The sequence below is a fragment of the Martes martes genome (genome assembly GCF_963455335.1).
Source record: "Martes martes genome assembly, chromosome: 16".
Lineage (NCBI taxonomy): Eukaryota > Metazoa > Chordata > Mammalia > Carnivora > Mustelidae > Martes > Martes martes.
This window is the reverse complement of record NC_137904.1, coordinates 11272297-11294703: the sequence shown is the minus strand read 5'-3', so window position 1 is coordinate 11294703 and position 22407 is coordinate 11272297. Positions and strand designations below refer to the sequence as shown.

The window sequence follows — 22407 nt, the reverse complement described above, 5'->3', positions numbered from 1 at the left end:
AGCTTCGTATGTGGTGGGTCTTAAGGACAATGAGTTTACACTGGTGATGTATTATGTATTCTGCTTCCTTTTTGGAGGGCTGCTTAGGTCTCCTGGAGAAGACTCCCTCATACCATGTGGGGGAAATTTCTGTTGGCTCTTGGGTCTCCTAGGTCAAATAAAGCTTCAGTCAACTTTGTAACTTCTAAATTTTTGTGGCTATTGACTTTTCTATTCTTTTTGCCCTTGTGAACTTAGGTTCTCTTTTCTCTCCTTCTATAATATGGTATCATATCAAAATAACAATATAATTAACTAAAACCATTTAAAATCATTTTATGGGGGCGCCTGGCTTACTTAGTTGGTAGAGCATGTTAGTCTTAATCTCATGGTCAAGAGTTCAAACTCCATGTTGGGCGTGGAGCCCACTTTAAAAAAAAAAAAAAAGTCTTTTTGTGGGTCTTTTTGTCCTTAGGGTAATCCTGTTAGGAATGTCCAATCAAATTACTAAACTTAAAGTCACTTGAAAAAATTCCCTTCTAGTGATAACACTGACAAATTGTTACATGGTTATGTATGACAGAAGATGATAAATGTTTTGCTTCATTTTCACTTTTGATTTCTAGGGATCGTTTTTTCCTTTTGATTTTATTTTGTTTCATAATTATGTATGGCTCCAAACTCAAAGCTGCAAAATGAAGTGCACTTAGTGAAATACAGCTTCTATCCTTGCCCCATCTACCTTGTTCCCTCCATTACCATATCAGGAGCTATTCTCTTTAAAATAGGTCCCTTCCTTCCTCACTTCTCTTTATTCTGTTACCCTGATTTATTTTCCTTTATATACATTTTTAAATATTTATATTATTTATTTATTTTGAGAGAGAGTGTATGTGTGAAGCCTCATGCAGGGCTTGATCCCATGACCCCAAGATCATGACCTGAGCTGAAATCAAGAGTCTGATGCTTAACCAACTAAGCCACCCAGGCGCCCCATTTTCCTTTATGTTTCTTATCATGCCTGACACCATTACCTTCTTTCCTTACTAGAATAGAAGCTTCATGGGAGCAGGGACTTAAGATGTGCCAAAATAAATGCATTTCTCCATTCTTATTTAGGGCCCTTCAGAGGGATATTTGTGTTTGTTTCCTTTTTTCCCCTTTTTGAGTATGGGTTAGCAGTGTAACCTATACTTTTTAAAAACTTATTTGGTCAACACTGCTATTTCATATCAACACATTGATTATGCCTGTACAGCCATTTAAAATCGCCCAGGCAGTGTGATATAATGGACATCCCAGTGACAAGAATGAGGGGAGCCTGCTTTCTGAGCTCAGCTCTGTTCCCATATATAGATGATACCAGAGTAGGTGACGCTGGCCTGTGGCGGATGCTACTGTGCCTGAGAGGCCCCAGCTTCCACGACGTCTTGTTCAACAACCCTTGCAAGGCAGGGAGTGTTATGTGGGATTGGGGTGCTCCAACATTGGGGTGAACTAGACTGTTTACAGTCAGTTGTGCTAGAATGTGACATGTGTATTCCTAAAACTTACCACTCTCTGAAAAAATTGTTCAGTAAAAACCACAGAGTTCATGGGCAAATTGGAATTAAGGGCATAACACTCAAAAACGTTGGTGTGTGACATATTAAAAGGAACATCATAAAAACGTTAGCACCGTTTTTACTATGCATGTTAAATGGTGAAGAAAGATATCACACTGAAGTAAATATGACACTTTACCTTGAAAAGCCCTGATGTTTGTTTATAGAAGTGGGCACTGAAGGGTTCCATCTGTGAATTCAGCTGGGTGCAGTGTTCAGTGTTTTTACTCATGATTTTTACCTGCTTTTACTTGTCGAGGAAAGTGCATCATAAGCAAATGATAAATTTGTGTGGTGCTCAGATTTTTCCAAATAATCATGTTGGAATGGTTTACATTTTCTTAAGCAGGTGGCAGAGCAGAACTGATGGTATTTTTCTCTTTCTCCTTTAGATGATATGCCAATGGGAACTGCTGGCAGACGTGCTTCAAATGAGTTTTTGGTGTGTGGAGGGTATGTTTATATATATTAAATTAGAACTTTTTCATATTTTGGTTTTTGTGAGTAAAGTTATAGAACTTTGACCATGTTTTTGATTCTGAAATTTATTTTATTTCATGATTTGTCATTTCTTTTTTTAAAAATAGTTTAAATTGTAGATAAAAGCACATAAAATCTGTTGTCTTCCCCATTTTTAAGTTTACACATCAGTAGCTTTATGTATATTCACAATGTTGTACAACCAGTCTCCAGAACTTTTTCATCTTGCAAAACTAAAACTCAGTACTCATTATATACTAGCACTCCCCATTTCTCCCACCTCTAGGTGCTGGTAACCACTGTTCTACTTTCTCTTTCTATGAATTTAACTGCTTTAGCTACCTCACATAAGTAGAATATATAATATGTATCTTCTTGTGACTGGCTTAGTTCAATCATCATAATGTCTTCAAGGTTGGCCCATGTTGTAGCATTTGCCGAAATTTCTTTTAAGGCTGAGCAATAGTCCATTCTGTGTATATACTGTGTTTTGTTTTCCATTTATCTGTCGATGGACAATTGGATTTCTTCTCCCTCTTGGCTATTGTGAGTAATTCTGCTATAAATGTGAATGTGCAGATATCTGTTTGAGATCCTGCTTTCAATTTTTTTGGATATATATCCAACACTGGTGTTGCGGGATCATATGATATTTCTGTTTTTAATTTTTTGTGGAGTTGCCATGCTGTTCTCCATAGTGGTTGTACCATTTTACATTCCTACCAACAATGTGCAAGCGTTCCAGTTTCTCTACATCTTCAGCAATACTTGTTATTTCTGTTTGTTTGTTTTTTTATAATAACCATCTTAATGAGTGTGAGATGATATCTCATTGTGGTTTTAATTTGCTATTCTCTCTAGTGGTTTTTGAGTGTCTTTTCATATACTTATTGGCCATTTGTCTATCATTTGTTGTTGAGTTGTAGGAGTTCTTTATATATTTTGGATATTAACCCTTTACCAGATATATGATTTACAGATGTTTTCTCCTATCCCAAAGATATTCTTTCCACTCTGTTGATGTGTCCTTTGAGCATAGAAGTTTTAGATTTGATGTAGTCTCATTTGTCTGTTTTTTTGTTCCGTTGTCTTGTGTTTTTGGTGTCATTTAAAGAAATCATTGCCTAATCCAGTGTCATGAATCGTTTCTCCTGTGTTTTCTATTACAAGTTATATAATTTTGGGTCTTATATTTAGCTCTTTAATTCATTTTGAATTAATTTTTGTATATTGTATAAGGTAAGGGTCCAGCTGCATTCTTTGCCTGTTGATACCTAGTTTTCACATTTGCTGAAGAGACTGTCTTTTTGCCATCCAGTGGTGTTGGTATCCTTGTTGAAGATCATTTGTCCATATATGCAAGGGTGTGTTTCTGGGCTGTCTGTTCCATTCTGTTGGTCTCTGTGTCTGTCGTTATGCCAACCATATTGTTTTGATTACTGTAGATTTGAAATCAGGAAGTATGAAACCTCCAGTTTTGTTTTGTTTTTCCAAAATTGCTTTGACTATTCAGGGTTCCTGCAGATTACGTATGAATTTCAGAATAGATTTTTCTATTTCTGCAGAACAATGCCATTGAGATTTTGGTAGGGATGGGATTGATTTGTATAGGTCACTTTGGGTGCTATTGACATCTTTACAGTATTAAATCTTCTAGTCAATGAAGACAGGGTGTCATTTATAATTTTTTCCAGCAATGTTTTGTAGTTTCCAATATACAAGACTTTCTCCTCCTTGGTTAGATTTATTCCTCTGTATTTTATTCTTTTTGATACTATTGTAAATAGTATCAAAAAAGTATTATAGTATTGTATTGTAAAACGTATTGTAAATAGAGTATTGTAAAAATTGTAAAAAATAGTATTGTAAAAAGTATTGTAAATAGATTTATTCCTGTGTATTTTATTCTTTTCGATACTATTGTAAATAGCACTGTGTTCTTAATTTCCTTTTTTCATTGCTCATTGTTAGTGTAGAGAAATGCTACTTATATCTGTCTATTGATTTCATATACTGCAACTTTGCTGAATATATTAGTTCTAATGGCTTTTTTGTGTGGAATCTTTGGGGTTTTCTGCATTTAAGATCATGTTATCCATGAACAGAAATAATTTTACTTCTTCCATTCCAGTTCTAATGCCTTTTATTTCTTTCTCTTGCCTAATTGCTCTGGCTAGGAATTCTATGTAGAAGCAGTGAAAGCAGGCATCCTGGTCTTATTCCTGATCATAGAGGAAAGGCTTTTAGTCTTTAACCATTGAGTATGATGTTAATTATGGGCTTTTTATATATGGTGATTTTTATGTCAAGGTAATCTTTTTTTTATTCCTAGTTTGCTGAATGCTTTTTATCACTAAAGGATGTTGGGATTTTGTCAAATCCTTTTTCTGCGTGAATTGACATGGTCATATGGTTTTTGTCTTTCATTCCATTAATATAGGTATATTATATGTAGGTATATTATAAATCACATTTGGTCATGGTACATGATCCTTTCAATGTATTGTTGAATTTGGTTTGCTAGTATTTTGTTGAGGATTTTTACATCAAATTTCATCAGGGAAACTGTTCTGTCTTGTTTTGGTTTGGTTTTGTTTTTGTCTTTTGGTCGTATCTGTGTGTGGCTTTGGTTATTAGTGTAATGCTGAACTCATGGAAGGAGTTCGGGAGTGTTTCCTCCTCTCTAATATTTTGAAAGAGTTTGAGAAATGTTGATGTTAATTCTTTAAATGTTTGGTAGAATTCACCAGTGAAACATCTGGTCTTGGGCTTTTTTTGTTATTGGGAAGTTTTGATTACTGATCCAATCTCCTTAACTAGTTATGGTCGGTTCAGATTTTCTCTTCCTTTATCATTCAAACTTGGTAGGCTGTGTGTTTGTAGAAAGTTATCAGGTTTTTTTGTAGGTTATCCAAATTGTTGGCAAGCACTTGTTTGTTCATGGTATTCTGTTATAATCCTTTCTATTTCTGTGGCATTAGTTGTCATGTTCCTTCTTTCATTTCTGATTTTGAGTCTTCTCTTTTTCTTAGTTAACCCAGCTAAGTGTCAGTTTTGTTGATTTTTTTTAAATGCCAACTCTTAGTTTAATTTTTCTGCTTTCTCAATTTTGTTTATCTCTGCTCTAATCTTCATGATTTCCTGATTTTTTTTAAGGAAATGAGTTTAGTTTGTATTTTTTTTTTAAAGATTTATTTATTTGAGAGATTGAGAAAGAGAGAGTGCCTTGAGTGTGTGTGGGTGGGGAAAGCGGCAGAGGGAGAGAATCTTCGAGCAGACTCCCTGCTGAGATTGGAGCCCAACGTGGGGCTTGATCTTACAACCCATGGGATAACAACCTGAGCCAAAAGCAAGAGTTGGATGCCCAAGTGACTGAGCCACCCAGGTGCTCCTAGTTTTTACTTTTTATAATTTGAGGGGTAAAGTTAAGTTTTTGGCTTGAGGTGGGTTTTTTTTGTTTTTTTTAATGTTAGCACTTACAGCCATAAACATCTATCTTAGTGCTGCTTTCGCTGTATTCCATAAGTTTTGGTATGTTGTGATTATATTTTCATTTTTCTCAAGATATTTTCTGATTTATTTTGTGATTTCTTCTTTGACCTATTGTTTATTTAAGAGTGTGTTATTTAGTTTCTATGTATTTGTGGATTTTCTAGTTTTCCTTCTTCTGTTGATTTCTACTTTCTCTCCATTATGATTGGAAAAGATACTTTGTATGATTTCAGTCTTTTAAAATTTTAAGATTTGTTTTGTGGCCTAATATGTGGTTATCCTGGAAAATGTTTCATGTGCACTTGAGAAGAATGTATATTCTTCTGTTTGTGGTGGGAAGAGTGTTCTGTATACATCTCCGGGGTCTAGAATGTTGCTCAAGTCCTGTTTCTTTATTGCTCGTTCATCTGGCTGTTCTGTCAGTTATTGAAAGCAGAGTATTGAATTGTTCAGCTGTTAATGTGGAACTGTCTATTTCTCCCTTCAATTCTGTCGGTACTCGATACTTGCTTCATATATTTGGGAACACTGATGTTTTGGTGCATGAATATTTATAATTATTACACTTTCCTGGTCATTTGGCCCTTTAGTAATGTCTTTTTTTGTCTCTTTTAACAGTATTTGACTGAAAGTGTCTGATATTAATATTGAGACTCCTGCTGTCCTCTGGTTGCTATTTGCATGGAATATCTTTTTTTTTTTAAGATTTATTGGGCGCCTGGATGGCTCAGTTAAGTGACTGCCTTTGGCTCAGGTCATGATCCTGGAGTCCCAGGATCAAGTCCTGCTTCGGGCTCCCAGCTCAGTGGGGAGTCTGCTTTTCCCTCTGACCCTTACCCTTCTCATGCTCTCTCTCTTTCTCTCTCAAATAAATAAATAAAGTCTTTTTAAAAATTAAATTAAGGGGCGCCTGGGTGGTTCAGTGGGTTAAAGCCTCTGCCTTTGGCTCAGGTCATGATCCCAGGGTCCTGGGATCGAATCCTGCATCAGGCTCCCTGCTCAGCAGGGGGTCTGCTTCTCCCTCTGCCTGCTGCTTCCCTGCTTGTAACTCTCTGTCTGTCTCTCTGTCAAATAAGTAAATAAAATCTTAAAAAAAAAAAAAGATTCAACAATCCATTTTAAACTGAACTTCGTTGCATACAAAAATGCTACTATAGGGAGTATGGGAGTTTACTCCCCCCCTTACCCCTTATGTTCCTGATGTCACAAATTGCATGTTTATGTGTTCCTAATAACCACAGATCTATAGCTTTTTTGGTACTTTTGTCTCAGACTCTATTCAAGAATTGGGACATGCCGATCTTCCAAGAGAGGGGAACAATAGTGATAGCAGAACTATATAATGGCTCTGAAACCTTCTGCTCTGCAGAGGGAACAGCTTGTCCCACATGGGAGCTGCTCTCTCAGCCTGCTGCCCAGGGATTGTGGCCGAAGTAACACACTAGGGGCTGTAGAAAGGGGTTCAGAGAGAGGTAGTGAGTAGTTTGAAAAACATCATACACTCTACCACAGGATATTAAGTGCATGTGGAAACAGATTATTACAAACACATTAAAATTATGCTATATGCAAAATCAAAATGGTCTGATGCAGCTACAAGACATATTCGCTGCAGAGCCATTAAAATTCAGTAGCTCCATGTCCTAACAACTATCATCTCAGGCTAGTCTTTATAATGTTAGTGGTAGTATATCTCATTCTTCCCTTAGAACCTCACTTTTATTGAAATTATTTTGAAATATCTCACTGTATTTCTTTTCCAGGAAAATGTCTTGACAAAAATTATTCATTTCAGTAAAATAACAGCGTATTGTATTTTGGGCAGACTGCTTAGTCTTTCTAGTATTCCGTGCAGGTCAAAGATGACTTTCCACTCGTGCTGGAGACTCGGGGCCTATGTAGACCTGCCCTCTCCTCACCTTGGACTTAGGGAATCAGGTGGTGGTTGAATAGTGTTATTAATATAAAGCTAGACGGAAAAGTGGCTGCAGTGGTCTTAGCTAGCTGGAGCTCTGGGAATTTCTCCAGGGAATACTGTTTAGGCAGAGCAAGTGTGCTTGGAGATTCTTCCAGACAGACCAGATTTACAGGACGCCTGCCATGGCTGCTCACATCCTCACATGCTGGGGGAGGATTGCCCGAGACTCCCTGGGAGAGGGGCTTTGAATTATGTATGAAGTTGCTAAGTTTACTTCTTGGGGTAGTTTTATTCCACTCTAATTTCCTTTGGTGATTAACTAGTACAGGAAAAATATCAGAACTTGAAAATGTATATTTTTTTTAAAAGCCCTTGATGTACACCAACAGTATACTTACTCATTGACGTGAGACTGTAGAAAGACGATATTTCTTCCTTCACATTCTGATCCTTGATGGCCTTGCTGGTTGGCCTTTCAGTGGAACTTGGGCTCTAAGGCCTGTGTGTTCTGGGTTGCAGGCACTATGGTTGGCAAATGAAGTCTTGTAACGCTGTTTAGTTTCCAGTAGTAGAGTTTTTTGTTTTGTTTTGTTTAATTTTCAGGTTATAGATCAACTTCAATCAGGTATATAAATATTAAAAGCACAAATCATTGTATTTAAAAGATAGTTAATGTTACACTTGTCACTAACATTGCGTGTCAACTGTACTTCAGTACAGAAGGATGGATGGATAAATAAATATATGATACTTAATGGGAGTTACCTAAATGAAGAGTAGAGCTGAGGGACTAAAAGCTAGAAACAACAGTCCCGACCACAGCATGGTTAACACCAAAGATGTAGTTTCCTTGCAAGATGAGAAGTCAAAATAAATGGTTGTTGCCTTCGTTTCTGTGGTGCAAGGAATTTGTCTCCAGTTCTTTTGGCCTGTTCTTCACGGTTCAGAGGTAGCTGCTGAAGCTCCAGCAAGTGTACCATGTTCCGGGTAGGAGGAAAGAGGAAGAATGGATAGAAGGCTTCTACTTAGACCTTATTGACCGAGAGAGAGAGATGGCTGCAAAGGAGTCTGGGATGTATCATAATTTCACTGAGCAAATCACCACCTTCCATAAAATTTGAATTCTGCTAGTAAGAAAGAGTGGGCGAATGGCTATTGGGGAAAGCAGCTACAATCTCTATGATGGATGAGATTTTCTTTTTATTTAAATATGAGATACTCTAATGGTTCAGAAAGCCCTAAAGTGACACTTTAAAAGATAATCATACTGTTTGTTAGCTAACTAGATCTCTGATCTCTTTATATCTGCAATGTAATTTGAGAAAAAATGTTAGATTCATGGGGCTTTTTTAGTATCATAGACAGACAGAAGAATGAAATAAATCATCTTTTTTAAGGTCCAGTATTGTCCCTGATGTTTTGATAGGTTGTAGATTGAATCAAAAGGACATACTATTTCCGAATTTATGGAAAGCAAGGAGAGAGGCTATTACAGAAACCTAGTACTAACACTTCAGCATGTGGACCTCAGATCGGTCATGTGCTTTGAGAGTTGTACAGTGTTCTTTTCAATCTTTTTAAAAGTCAGAGTTCTTTGGGAATGCTTACTGCATTCATGACTTTTGTAAACATTCCAGTCATCTTTGCTCTTGAACTTCCTGTTCTTTTACCCAGCATATTTTCCTAGAAATATTTTTTTCTCCTCACATAATAATGAATTGCAGAACATGAGCAGATGAAACAGAAATTTGCCAGCCTACAGACTTCTCTTACTGTTGTAGAGGAAGGTTTTTCCAGTTCTTATTACGATTCTTAGTCCTCAAAATGCTTATAAATGCCTGGAGAGTTCCAGTGTGATTTTTTTTTTGGCCTTATTTTTGAAATGATCATTTTTTATTCACATGAATGTGATCATTTGGTCTCTTCTAGAATTTTCTCTAAATATCACCAAGGTGTCAAATGAAAGAGAAACAGTCTCACTTGGATTTCTTTCCTTTTTCAATCCATGATCATTGCAGTCAGTGTCAGCCCACTGTGTCGCCTCACAGTGAGACAGCACCAATTCCAGTTCCTACTCAGATAAGGAATTATCAGCGCATAGAGCAGAATCTCACATCTCCTGCCAGCTCTGGCACAAATCTACATGGTTCTCCAAGGTAAGCGAGGATTTTTTTTCTCCTTCCTTTTCTTTTAAAAAATTTGTTATTGTTGAAAGATCTGTTACTTTCCATGGTTTAACATAATCTCTTACCTGTGTGTATCATGGAGGTGTACAAAACTGAAGAATATAAAACTTCTGTAATGAATCTATTTTTTTTAAAGATTTTATTTATTTATTTGACAGAAATCACAAGTAGGCAGAGAGGCAGTCAGAGAGAGGGGGGGAGGCAGGAGGCTCCCCACTGAGCAGAGAGCCCGATGCGGGGCTTGATCCCAGGATCCTGACATCCTGAGCCAAAGGCAGAGGCTTAATCCACTGAGCCACCCAGGCACCCCTGTAATGAATCTATTTAAATGATGGTTAAGCTTAGCTGGATGATATAGTAGGATATGTATATATAATAATTCTTAAGAATTAAGGAATAACTTATTAAAGATGAAACCTCACTGGTTGTACAGATCATTTACATATTATTTATTTCCTCCACATCCTGAAACCCCACTAAGGTAGCAAGAACGAAAAGGTCTAAGTCCCCAAAGATAAGTCAGATAAGAACACATGCTCAGTGGATGAGAGGTTTCAGCACCTTTCTGGAAAACAGAAAAAAGATGAAGGGGGCCCCACTATAGTAGGGCCGGCATCAGAGTGCCCCACGGTGCCCTCGAGACCCCAGCCCCCAGAGCTCAGGGAAGGCAGGGCTGCAAGTGAGGCGTAAGGCTGAAGACAAAAAAGTGCAATCTGGACGAAGTAGCCAGAATGCAAAGACAAGAAAACTTATGTAGAAAATGTGTACCCTGAGAAGTAGGGTAGAGACTGCATCCGTAAATTAGAACAGAATGCTGTTGAAAACAATCAACGTCAAAAAGGCCTCTTGGACATTCCAAAATATAACTGAAAAAAAAAAATAAATGTTGAAAGACAAAGTTGAGGCTGTATCTGAAATAGATCAATCAAATAAAGAAGATGAAAACTGTGAATAAAAAATATTCTTCCAGCATTAGGGAATGTGGGCGTTCCAGAAAGAACAAGTTGAAGAAGAAAATTTCCAGGAAATAATCCAGAAAAAGTTTTCTAGAATTGGAGAGTAGAAGATTTTGGATTAAAAGGGCTCACCAAATGCATAGTTGAATGAATGGAAAAAGATTCACACTGTCTCATAGGATGAGATGAAAACTCATGAGAACTTTCTACAAAGGACATTTTGGCACAAAACCTGTGAAAATTATTAATGCATGTATCTTTTGAGCCCAGCACTTGAACTTCTGGTAACTTATTCTGTAGCTACACAGTCCTTGCCTGTGTACGAAGCTACGTATATACAGGTTGTTAATTTGATAATAGCAGAGGATGAGAAATAAGCCAAGTGCCCACCAGTAAGTGGCTGAGTCCTTAATATCCATCTGTGACAGTGGAGCACCTTCCTTCAAGAGGAAGGAAGCTCTCTCTGTACTGAGGTAGAAAAATTTCCAAGGTATATTATAAAATGAGAAAAGCAAAGTGATAGCAGAATTAGCAGTGGTTTTCAAAGTGTGGTTTGTGTGTGACTCCCTTTTGAAAGGTTCATGAGGTCAAGACTGTTTTCATAATGATACTGGGACACTCTTTGCTTTTTTTCGCTATGTTGACATATGCACTAATGATACAGAAGCAATGGTGTGCAAACTGCTGATGCCTTAAAATGCATCAAGGTAGTGGCACCCAAATGCACCGTGATTTTTCATATCTTTTACCACCACATAGTAGTGGTACCAAGGAATATCTTTAAGGAAGCAGTAAAAGTTACTATTTCTCTTTGAAAATCGCAACCTTGAGTAGCTTGTGGGCATAAAGCACTTTTGGTGCACATTGAGTAGTTCTCTTAAGGAAAAGCACTTGCATGATTGTTTCAGTTGCAAGTTGAACTCACCCTGTTTTTCATGGAACACCGTTTTTTCATGGAAGAACAGCATTGGGCATTGGGGAGCCATTTTGTTGAAAACAGTTGAACGAAGTCTGCCGTTCCTAGAAAACAAGTGACATAAAATTTGAGCTCTTGAGCAAAAATTAGAATTTTTGAAAATACACTCACCATATTCACCACTGTGATCTTGACAGCTTCTCTTATGCCTTGATGGCCACTTCTGTTAAGATTTGTGGCGATATTTTGTTATGGATGTGACTTTTTGATACTGTGTGATATGTCAACATTTGGAATACCTGCATATACTCATTCAAAATGCCAAGTGTTTAAAAATCCTGTGTGGATAAAAAATCTAGTCCAAGCACAAGATACCTTGCAAAGGATTAGAGCCTAGTATAAAACAAAATTTCATTGGCATAGTTTCAGATTCCACATGCAATGATTCTTTTAGATCATCCAGGAGTCCAATGGCTGAGTTTTGGTGTAGCCTCCAAGACAAGCATCACAAAAATCTGAAAAGGCTACCAAATTATTCCTCCCTTTTCTGGCTACATGTCTGTGTAAGGTTGGATTTTCTCTATGCGTGTCCCCCCATATATGTGCTACAGAAAAGATTGAATGCAGAAACAATTCTGAGAATCCCAACTACTGAGCCAGACATTAGAGATTTTAAAAAATGTAAAACAGTGTCATGCTTCTCATGAATTTATTTTGTTTGGAAAATATGATTAATTTTCATAATCTTACATTACATGTAATAGGTTTATTCCTTTTAATGAATTATTAATTACCAATTTTTTTCAGTTTTAGCTTCTCATACAGTAAATTTCAACAGATACAAGTTTTATAAATAAAAACTCTGGCATAAGGGTGCCTGGATGGCTCAGTCATTTAAGCATCTGACTCTTGATTTCAGCTCAGGTCATGATCTCACGGTTGTGAGAGTCTCTGCTTAAGATTCTCTCTTTCCCTCTGCCCCTCCACCCCCAATCCCCTCTCTCTTCCTCTCTTAAAAAAAAAAAAAATTCTGGGATATTCAGTAATTTTAAATGTATAAAGGGAACCTAAAACAAACAAACAAAAAAAGAAAATCGTTGGTATGGTATACATTACCTTTGTTAAAACAAGATGAAAATAAGATTATATTTTCAGTTTGTTTGCTTGTATATGACTTAAGGAATTCTGAAAGGATATATTAGAAACTAAAAATAGTGGTAACCTTTGGAGTAGGACTGAGGGAGTGTCGAGAAGTAGGCAGACAGAATATAAGGATGGGAGGGAGACTTCACGCCGTATAATTTTATACATTTTCTGTTTGTTCCATGTGCCTATACTACATATTTTTAAAAATTCTACTCCATGACATGTTGTTAAGGAAGTTTTAGAAAAAAAGAAAGAGAGCCCAGAAGCTGCCAGAGAGGGAGTCATTTTATTTTTCTTTTCAGATCTGCAGTGGTACGAAGGTCCAACACCAGCCCACTGGGCTTCCTCCGACTGGGATCCTGCTCCCCGGCGCCCGCAGACACAGCGCAGACAGTCGGACGAAGACTCTCCACTGGCTCTTCCAGGCCTTACTCACCTTCCCCTTTGGGTAAGGAGAGTGGAACTGTTGTTTTCACCTTTTTTCCACTGTGGCAGATCTGACATGACACTGTCTTTAGGAGCGGTGGCTCACGATGGCAGTGAGTTTCAGCTGATGGGGAGCCATATCCTACCCCGCCCACTCTCTACCTTCTCCTCGGCCGTGTCAGCATCCCCAGATACGTTTGTCTTTGTCGGGATCGCTGTTGGAAATGTAAAATGGATCTCATGGATAAAAAGTATCTCCACTGGATTTGGGCTCCAAATGCACAAAATCAGATACCCTAGATAATAATGCGTGAAACACCTACCCTACTGACCACTCAGATTTATGAGGATTAAGAGACACTCGTGTGTACAGCAGCGCTGGCTTCGGTCCCCCGGGGGCCTTCTAGTTCCGGGAGGAGGACGGTGGCAGCTTCAGCCCAGGTCTTTCCACCTCGCCTGGGAAGTCTGCACGGCACAGGGGGGACCCCCGCACGAGCGGCCCCACAGCCCAGGCAACAATACCCCAAACAAATAAAAACGAACCTAAAACCACAGCTTTCATGAACTGAGAGACAAAATGCTCCAACTTCAGAAAACATGCAAGACAGGCCAAAGCAGCTGAGGCTGCAGAATCTGAGGGAGACGGCACCGCTGTCGCAGGGCAGAGCGGGGTTGGGGGCAGAGAGGGCCCTGGGGCAGCAGGTCTCAAACCGGGCCCCCCATATAAATAGATATATATTTTTTTACTTCTAAAAGGTAAATTTTTATACCCCTGTAAAGGGCTCCACTCTCAGGCAAAACTGCCGAGGTAAGAGTAGGGATCGTGAAGAAATTCCAAAAGGAGGCAGAGTGAGGAGGATTGAAGTATGCCTAAGAGCCCTGATTCAAAAAAAACCCCACCATAATGATAATGTTTTTAAAAATGTGTATCACCACACCTTTTGCAGTGGTTCTGAAGCTGCTGTTTAGCTGAAAAATCTTCCCTGAACAAAATCCTGGCCCTCCCTCACCCCCTCAGCAGTTCCTGAGGCACCTCAGGGTCTCCCGAGACAAGGGCCAAGCCTTGTCCTTGCCCTCCAGGAAAAGGCCCCTCCTCGGGCTCTAACCTTTGCTTGCCTGTGTAACCACCCGGTTACAGACCTCTGCCTCCTGTCTGCTTCAACTCCCTGAGCTCTCCCAGCTCTTCCTTTGGTTGGTTTGGGTTCTCAGAGGTGGATGCAGAGAAGGGAGCTGCAGAGATGTGCCAGAATGATGGGGGAGGCGCCTGTGATGGGTGCAGGGGGCAGGGAGAGGAGGGCTCTGGGGGAGCCCCTTCAGACCTCCTTGCAGTCCTGACCCCTGTGAGGGAGAGGAGGAGGTAAGAGGAGTGGGCCCGGGAGCCTTGACTAGAGTGAATGAATTCTAAGGACGTTTTAGCCAGGCCCCAGGAGTGTCCCCAAGCACTAGATGGTCCAAATTCCCTGACCTGCTTGAACCAGCCTGAATGAGTGCCGCGTCATGTGCGGGTGTTGACTGCGAGCAGCCTCGTGGAGCAAGGCTTGGGACAAGTGGCAGGAGCGTGGTGGGTGCAAGGGACAGCAGCTGGACCATCCGCCGGCTGTGCGGTCCACTGGCTGGGCCCCCTGCAGCTCCACAGCCTCCAACACCGCCAGCTCCTTCCTTCTCAGTCTGAAGTGACCTACCGGTTGCAGGCATCGGTTTGTTCCCATGGCTTTCTTTCCTGCCGCCCTTGTTTCAAGGCCGATTCTGTGGTTCTTTAGATCGTTGTGTGCCCAGCACCCCGCACCCCGCACCCTGCGCTGGTCAGTAAGTGCCGCTGAAATAAAGCTTTGCTCACCCGGCTTTGCGGACTGTCATGTACTGTGCAGCTGGTGCTTGGCTCACCTGCTCCCTCCGGCACTGGTTTTGAATCACCTCTCGTTCCTTTCCCCATTTCCCTGCTCACAGTTGGGACCATTCCGGAGCAGCTGAGTCAGTGCTGCTGTGGGCATCCTCAGGGTCACGAATCCAGGAGTAGAAACTCATCAGGTAGGAGATATGTTTGACATATTAATAATTTTAATCCTGTTATAAGTGGATTTGAGTTATGTTTTTCTAGTCTTACCAAAGGAATAGAAACCAATATGAAATAATCTATCTATTGTCTTACTTTCTAGGATCTTGGTCTAATAGGCTTTAGCATATCATATAGTTAATCAAATATCTCCTTTGGATATCTTTTCTCTTGGGAATTAATTAACTCAGCTAAATTTTGGTCATTGTCATGTAGATAATAAAAACCAATCTAGGGGCACCTGGGTGGCTCAGTTGGTTTCTGCCTTCAGCTCAGGTCGTGATCCCAGGGTCCTGGGATTGAGCTCTGTGTCGGTCTCCCTGCTCGGCGGGAAGCCTGCTTCTCCCTCTCCCACCTCCCACCTACCCTCCTGGCTTGTGTTCACTCTTTCACTGTCTCTCCTCTCTCTGTCAAGTGAATAATAAAATCTTTAAAAAAAAAAAAAGAAAGAAAACCAATCTAGAAAATGAAATTTCATTCCTTTGATTAATACTGTTCTTGATAACAACTGCTAGTTAGCATGAGATAAACAAAAAATATAGTTTATTTGCTTTAATATAAAATATATAAAAGATATGTGCAAATCACACTTTTATTAGTCAAATTTTATATGTGAATTTCAGGAGTTGGCTAATTAAAGGAATACTGTGTTACTGAGAAAAGTATCTTTTCTTAGTTTTTCAGTTTTTCATATTTTGTGTTTCCCTAAAAATAAACCTTAGATAATTTTCTCCAGATTTATAACATTTTGCTACTAATTTTATTTCTTTGCGCATATTTATGCCTATATACACGTACACACACACACACACAGACAGCAGAACCCAGTTCTGAAAGATTAAATACCAGATTTAGGATGAGATTAGGCTAGAAGCGGTCAGTAGCAAAAACTCCAGTTTCCTTTTTGGGAAGATTATGGTTATAGGTCTGTACCTATAAATTATTGGTGGTAGTTTGGCTTGCAACAAGCTCCGAAGAATTTGTATCTGGAGCTCCGGGCTGGCTTAGTAGACCTGAAGTTGGCAACAAGGTCTGTGTGGGGCAGTCCTCTTGCCGTTGCCAGCCGTTCACCGTATCAGGACCCTATTTCTCGGGCTCTTACTGCGGTGTCCCCTGAGGAGGCAAGAGTTCCTGTGGACGAGGGTTTTCTTTGTGGAGAACAGGGATGCTTTCGGTTACAAATGAATTTCATTCACGAGGCTAATAAAAATAATTAAGTTATCCATATATGCTTGTCATTTTTAGACAAGTAAAATAAAATCCCAGAAAAGTGTATTATCTAATGAGATAAAGGGTTATTCTGGATTGGTTTGAAAAGTTTCTTTTAGCTGCTAGGTGAGAAAAGAGAGTAATATATTGATATCCCCAAGTGTGCATTCACATAAAAAGTAGAAATCATTTGGTTCAACAGAGGTTTTTGTAGTTTGTTGTTTTTTTTTAAAGATTTTATTTATTTGACAGTAGAGAGAGAATGAGAGAGAGCACATGAGAGGAGAGAGGTCGATGAGAGAAGCAGACTCCCTGCCGAGCAGGGAGTCTGACGTGGGACTTGATCCCGGGACTCTAGGATCATGACCTGAGCTGAAGGCAGTCGTTCAACCAACTGAGCCACCCAGGCACCCAGGTTTTTGTAGTTTTTATTGACATTGATCATTTATGACGTAGTTCTCTTGTGCTAATTAGAATTATCTGCTAGCTGCTGCTAAGAGCGGCTAACATACCCACCACCATTACCACCTATCCCCAAAATCATCTCTTGCCAAATACACAATTTTTAAAATATCTCCTGAAGAACGTGACGTTCATTAGACTTCCCATTTCGAGTACTGTCCTCTGACTTCTTCAGTGTTTGTCTGTGCTCTGGGTTAACCTGCACGTGTGTCTGTGGCAGGTTCCCCAGTGCCACCGGCTCCGTCACCACAGTCTCTCCTGTCGGGTGCTAGGCTGCAGAGCGCCCCGACCCTCACCGACATCTACCAGAACAAGCAGAAACTCAGAAAGCAGCACTCGGACCCCGTGTGCCCGTCCCACACCGGGGCTGGGTACAGCTACTCACCTCAGCCCAGTCGGCCCGGCAGCCTCGGAACCTCTCCCACCAAGCACACGGGGTCCTCTCCTCGCAGTTCGGACTGGTTCTTTAAAACTCCTTTACCAACCATCATTGGCTCTCCTACTAAGGTGTGTTTGTTAAGCTCTTTAGTCAGTTAACGTTGGTTACGTGGAGCACGGGGTGCTGTGTGGTGAGCTCAGTTCCAGCAGCAGACCACCAGAGAGACTGGAACAGAGAAGTCCATTGCTCACGTTTCTTGGCAGAAGTACCTGGCATGCCTCGAGAGGCTGCACGGGGACGTCCAGGCAGGTGCAGACAGAGACAGGACCCTAGTAAGCTCCACAGGAGTCTGTGTGTGCAACATCCAAGGGGAAAGGAAGGGGGATGGGGGAGACTAGACCACCAGGGGTGTTGGAGGAGTCATCTCCAGAATTTAAATGTAGTTGTGACCTCAGTCTGCTCTCAAGGGCCTACACTTGCATGCGGGGGCCAGTGTCCGTTTAAGGCCCTGCAGCTGTGTGGCCACACGGAGTGACGCGGAGTCCGCAGTGCTTTGGGGTAGCTTAGCTGAGCTCACGACAGTAGTCCCCTTGTCCCCCCGGGGATATGCTCCAAGACCCTCTGCGGTTGACTGAAAGCACAGATAGTACAATAAAGTTTAATTTATAAGTTAGGCACGGTGAGAGATTAATAACCATAAGTGATAATAAAATAGAACAGTTATAATAGGCCACAATGAAAGTTAAGTGAATGTGGTCTGTCTCTCTCAAAATACACCCAAAATATATATAATATATAATAATCATGAGGCAGGTTTTTTTTTTTAAGATTTTATTTATTGGGGTGCCTGGGTGGCTCAGTCGGTTAAGCATCTGCATTCAGCTCAGATCATGATCCCGGGGTCCTGGGATTGAGCCCCACATCAGGCTCCCTGCTCAGCGGGTAGCCTGCTTCTCCCTCTCCCTCTGCCATTCTGTCCACTTGTGATCTCTGTCAAATAAATAAATAAAATCTTTAAAAAAATTATTTATTTGAGAGAGAGAGAAAGCACAAGTGATGGCAGGAGGGGCACAGGGAGAGGGAGAAGCAGAGGATGTAAGGTGGGAGCATGCCCATGTGGGGAGATGAAGTGAGGAGTGAGGTAGGCGTGTGACCCAGCATTAGGCTACCACTGACCTTCTGCCGGTGTATCGGAAGGAGGATCACCTGCTTCCAGACCAGGGTCGGCCACAGAAAGCGAAGCCATGATGGGGGCTACTGTGCTTGTAGAAAAGATTCATGGTGATATTGAATAGCTACCATTTACGGAGGACTTGCCATGAGCCAGGCACAGTCTAAGTACTTTATGCTGAATGCTTTTTATACATTATCCCACTGATTCCCGAAGAAAGGAAGTTGAGGCCAGAGAGAACGAGTGAACTGTCCACGGCCGCAGAGGCTGTCAGTGGAAGAGTCAGGATGTGAGCCCTGGTCTGACTTAGGTCTGACAATTCCAAATGCTGCACGCGGCGTGGTAACCAGCTTGCGTGTGTTTCCTCAGACCACGGCTCCTTTCAAAATACCTAAAACGCAAGCATCTTCCAACCTGCTAGCCTTGGTGACTCGCCACGGGCCCTCTGAAGGGCAGACTAAAGATGGGAGCGACCCACGGGAGTGCCCGCATTGTCTCCTAGCTCAAGGAGGCGAGAGGCAGAAGCCTGAGCAGCAGAACAAAGCGGTGTTTGGCAGGTAAGAGACACCGTTTCCTCCCAGCCTTCAGTGTGAAAGCTGCAATAGTACATCTATGTCTACGATAAAGACAAAGCAGACCAAATTAGTTCAGTAGCTGGTCTATGCCACTTGGGTAATGATGTGAACTGTATACATTTAGAATCTCTGAAAACCACAGGTGCTTCCTGTAACTGAATACAGAGTCCTCACTGAATTTCCTGAATGTTCTATGTCTGCTTTTTGTTTGTTTGGGTTATTGAAGTTCGTCTCTGCCTTGAATTGTCTGGTATCTATTTTTTGTCTCCCTATTCTCTGACTTCCCTTTAACCCTTTTGTGGCTTGGCTTAAATCTCCCTGATTATTTTAAATATTGGGATTTTTACAGTATACTTTCCAGGGACGCCTGGGTGGCCTCTGTCTTCAGCTCGGGTCATGATCCCAGGGTCCTGGAATCCAGTCCCACATTGGGCTCCTTGCTCAGCAGGGAGTCTGCTTCTCCCTCTGCCTCTGCCTGCCTCTCTGCCTGCTTGTGCTCTCTCTTTCTCTGACAAATAAAAAAATAAAAAATAAAGTATACTTTCCATTATGAACATCATGCCTTCTTTCTAGATCTGTCAGTACTGGGAAATTATCAGACCAACAAGCGAAGATACCTTTAGGTGGACATCAGGGCAGCACGGACAGTTTAAATACAGAACGACCCATGGATATAGGTAAGAAAATGGGGTTTCTTTCTAGGTAGGTAATTTGCTAGTATGTGCATTGGTTTACTGTTATTGCTGCCACAGATTAGCACAAGCGTGCTCTTTTTAAAACAACACAAACGTAGTGTTGTACAGTTTCAGAGGTCAGAGGCCTGCAGTGGGTTTCTCTGGGCTAAAATCAGTATGTTGACAAGGCTGCATTCCTTCTGAAGGCTGTAGGGGAGAATGCAATTCCTAGGCTTTTCCAGCATCTAGAGACTGCCCTCATTCCTTGGCTTGGGGTCTCCTTCCATCTTGAAAGCCAAGGATGGCCGGTCTAGACTCCGACCTCCTGCCTCCCTATTCTACATTTAATGGACCCTTGTGATTTCATTGGACCCGCTGGATAATCTAAAATAATCTCTTTATATTTAAGCCAGTTCCATCTGCAACTTTAATTACCTTCTGCCATGTAATGTAGCCTATTTACAGGTTCCAGACGTTAGTCCATGGACATCTTTGGCTGGGTTGGAGGGCAGGAGAAAGTAATCGTTTTACCTGTCTGCTTCTGCTGACTGTTCACACACTCCCTGAGATTTCTTCACCCACTCCCTGCCACTGCATCTTTTTTCTTAGCACATCAAGACAGATGCTTGTGGGGTGTCTTAATGACCACCAGTTATGAGTTAGGAGGAATTCTGACCCAAGATTGGTTTTTTTTTTTTTTTTAAGATTTTATTTAATTTGACAGACAGAGATCACAGGTAGGCAGAGACGCAGGCAGAGAGAGAGGAAGGGAAGCAGGCTCGTTGCTGAGCAGAAAGCCCGATGTGGGACTCGATCCCAGGACCCTGGGATCATGACCTGAGCTGAAGGCAGAGGCTTTAACCCACTGAGCCACCCAGGCGCCCCCCAAGATTGGTTTTTATTGGTGAGGTAATACTGACCAAAGTTAGCTTAAATACACTTGTACTCTTGAGCATTTCTTATACAGTGAGTGAGTAGATCCTATAAAAAATACCATAGGTCACTGAGATCCCCTAGCCTTTTTCATAGTTGTTTCAGGGACTGTTATGTCCACAGATCCACAACTAGATTACTTGGATTGCTGCTTGTCAAAAAATAAAACAAAGGGCAGGTTGCGGACCATAACCCAGACTGATTTAACCAAATTTTCAGGGAATGGATTCTAGGAATCAGTACTTTTAACAAACTCCTGGGTTCCTGAGTGGCTCAGTTGTTTAAGTGTCTGCCTTCAGCTCCCATCATGCTCCCAGGGTCCTGGGATTGAGCCCCACATTGGGCTCCCCACTCAGCAGGGCTCTCCCACTGCCCCTCCCCGCCCCCACTCTCTCTCTCTCAAATAAATAAATAAAATCTCAAAAAAAATACTCTCCCCATGATTATTATATACACCTAAATTTGGAATTCACCATTGTAATCTTTTTTCATTTTCTCTATAATGTTTTATTGACTCTCCCGTTAGCATCCAAAGAAGGAAATAATCTGGACCATCAACTATCTGATTGAACATGGTTTCTAATCCAAAGAGACTACTCCACTCTTTTCTTGCTTGCATGGTTTCTGAAGAGAAGTCCAGTGTAATTCTTACTCTTGTTCTTCCATAGGTGAGGTGCTTTTTCTTTGGCTTCTTTCAAGATTTTTTCCTTGTCTTTGATTCTGTGCAGTTTGAATATATATCTAGGTGTAGTTTTTTTGGTATTCATCCTGGTTGGTGTTCTCTGAGCTTCCTGGATATGTGGTTTGGTTCTGTCAGTAATTTTGGAAAATTCTCAATCATTACAACTACAAATATTTCTTCTGTTCCTTTCTCTCTCTCTTCCCCTCAGATATTCCCTTTACATATATGCTATACTTTTGTAGCTGTCCCACAGTTCTTGACTATTCCGTCTTTGTTTTCATTTTTCTTTGTATTTGCTTTCCAGTTTCGGAAGTTGATATTGGCTCATCTTCAAGCTAACTGTTTCTCTCCTGAGCCATGTCCATCTACTGGGGAGCTCATCAAATGCATTCTTCATTTCTGTTTCAGTGATTTTGATTTATAATGTTTCCTTTTGATTCTTTTGTAGAGTTTCCATTCTCTCTGCTTATGTTACCAATCTCTTCTTACATGTTGTTTACTTTTCCCTAATGAGCCCTTAGCATATTAACCTTATTTATTTTAAATTTTTAGTCTGATAATTCCAGTCTGTGCTGTATGTGAGTCTGGTTATGAAGATTGCTCTGTTTCATCAAACTATTTTTACCATTAAGTGTATCTTTTAATTTTTCTTTTCTTTTTTTTTTTTTTTTTTGAAAGCCTGACATGATATATTGGATAGCAGGAATTGAATTAAATATTACAAGGTTTTTTTGTTTTCCCAGCTATGAGTTAGGCTGTGCTTAGTGTTTGCTGTAGCTGTAGGTGTCAAGCTAAACTTCTCTGTGTTCTTTTTGGGTTTCCCTAGATACCCCTTCTTAAATAACATCTGACACCCTTGCCTAACTCTGTATTCTTTCCTGAGAGTTTTGTATCTTAGCTCTTACATGTAGACCTGTGATCCACTTCAACTGACTTTCTTGTGGACGATGTGATGTAGGGGTCCAACTTCATTCTTTTGTGTGTAGATATTCAGTGGTCCCAGCACCATTTATTGCAAAGATTATTCTTCCATTGCATTGTTTTGTTAGCCTTGTAAGAAAAATCTGTTGACTATAAATGTGTTTATTTTTGGATCCTAATTCTATTTCACCAATCTATATGTCTTTTATTGTGTTGGTACCATACTGCCTTGATTATTATACCTT

The 22407-nt window shown here is 40.6% G+C and overlaps 1 protein-coding gene across 3 annotated transcripts in view; it reads left to right on the top strand.

The window, feature by feature from the left end:
• ULK2 (unc-51 like autophagy activating kinase 2) overlaps window positions 1-22407 on the top strand; it is an 82988-nt gene that overhangs the window by 46533 nt on the left and 14048 nt on the right. For all 3 annotated transcript variants that reach the window (XM_080826200.1, XM_080826199.1, XM_080826201.1), the window contains 7 exons: window positions 1976-2036; window positions 9492-9629; window positions 12980-13125; window positions 15051-15131; window positions 17048-17334; window positions 18747-18934; window positions 19526-19629. In XM_080826200.1, coding sequence (XP_080682326.1) covers window positions 1976-2036; window positions 9492-9629; window positions 12980-13125; window positions 15051-15131; window positions 17048-17334; window positions 18747-18934; window positions 19526-19629 — 1005 coding nt within the window. The remainder of the gene's footprint in view (window positions 1-1975; window positions 2037-9491; window positions 9630-12979; window positions 13126-15050; window positions 15132-17047; window positions 17335-18746; window positions 18935-19525; window positions 19630-22407) is intronic.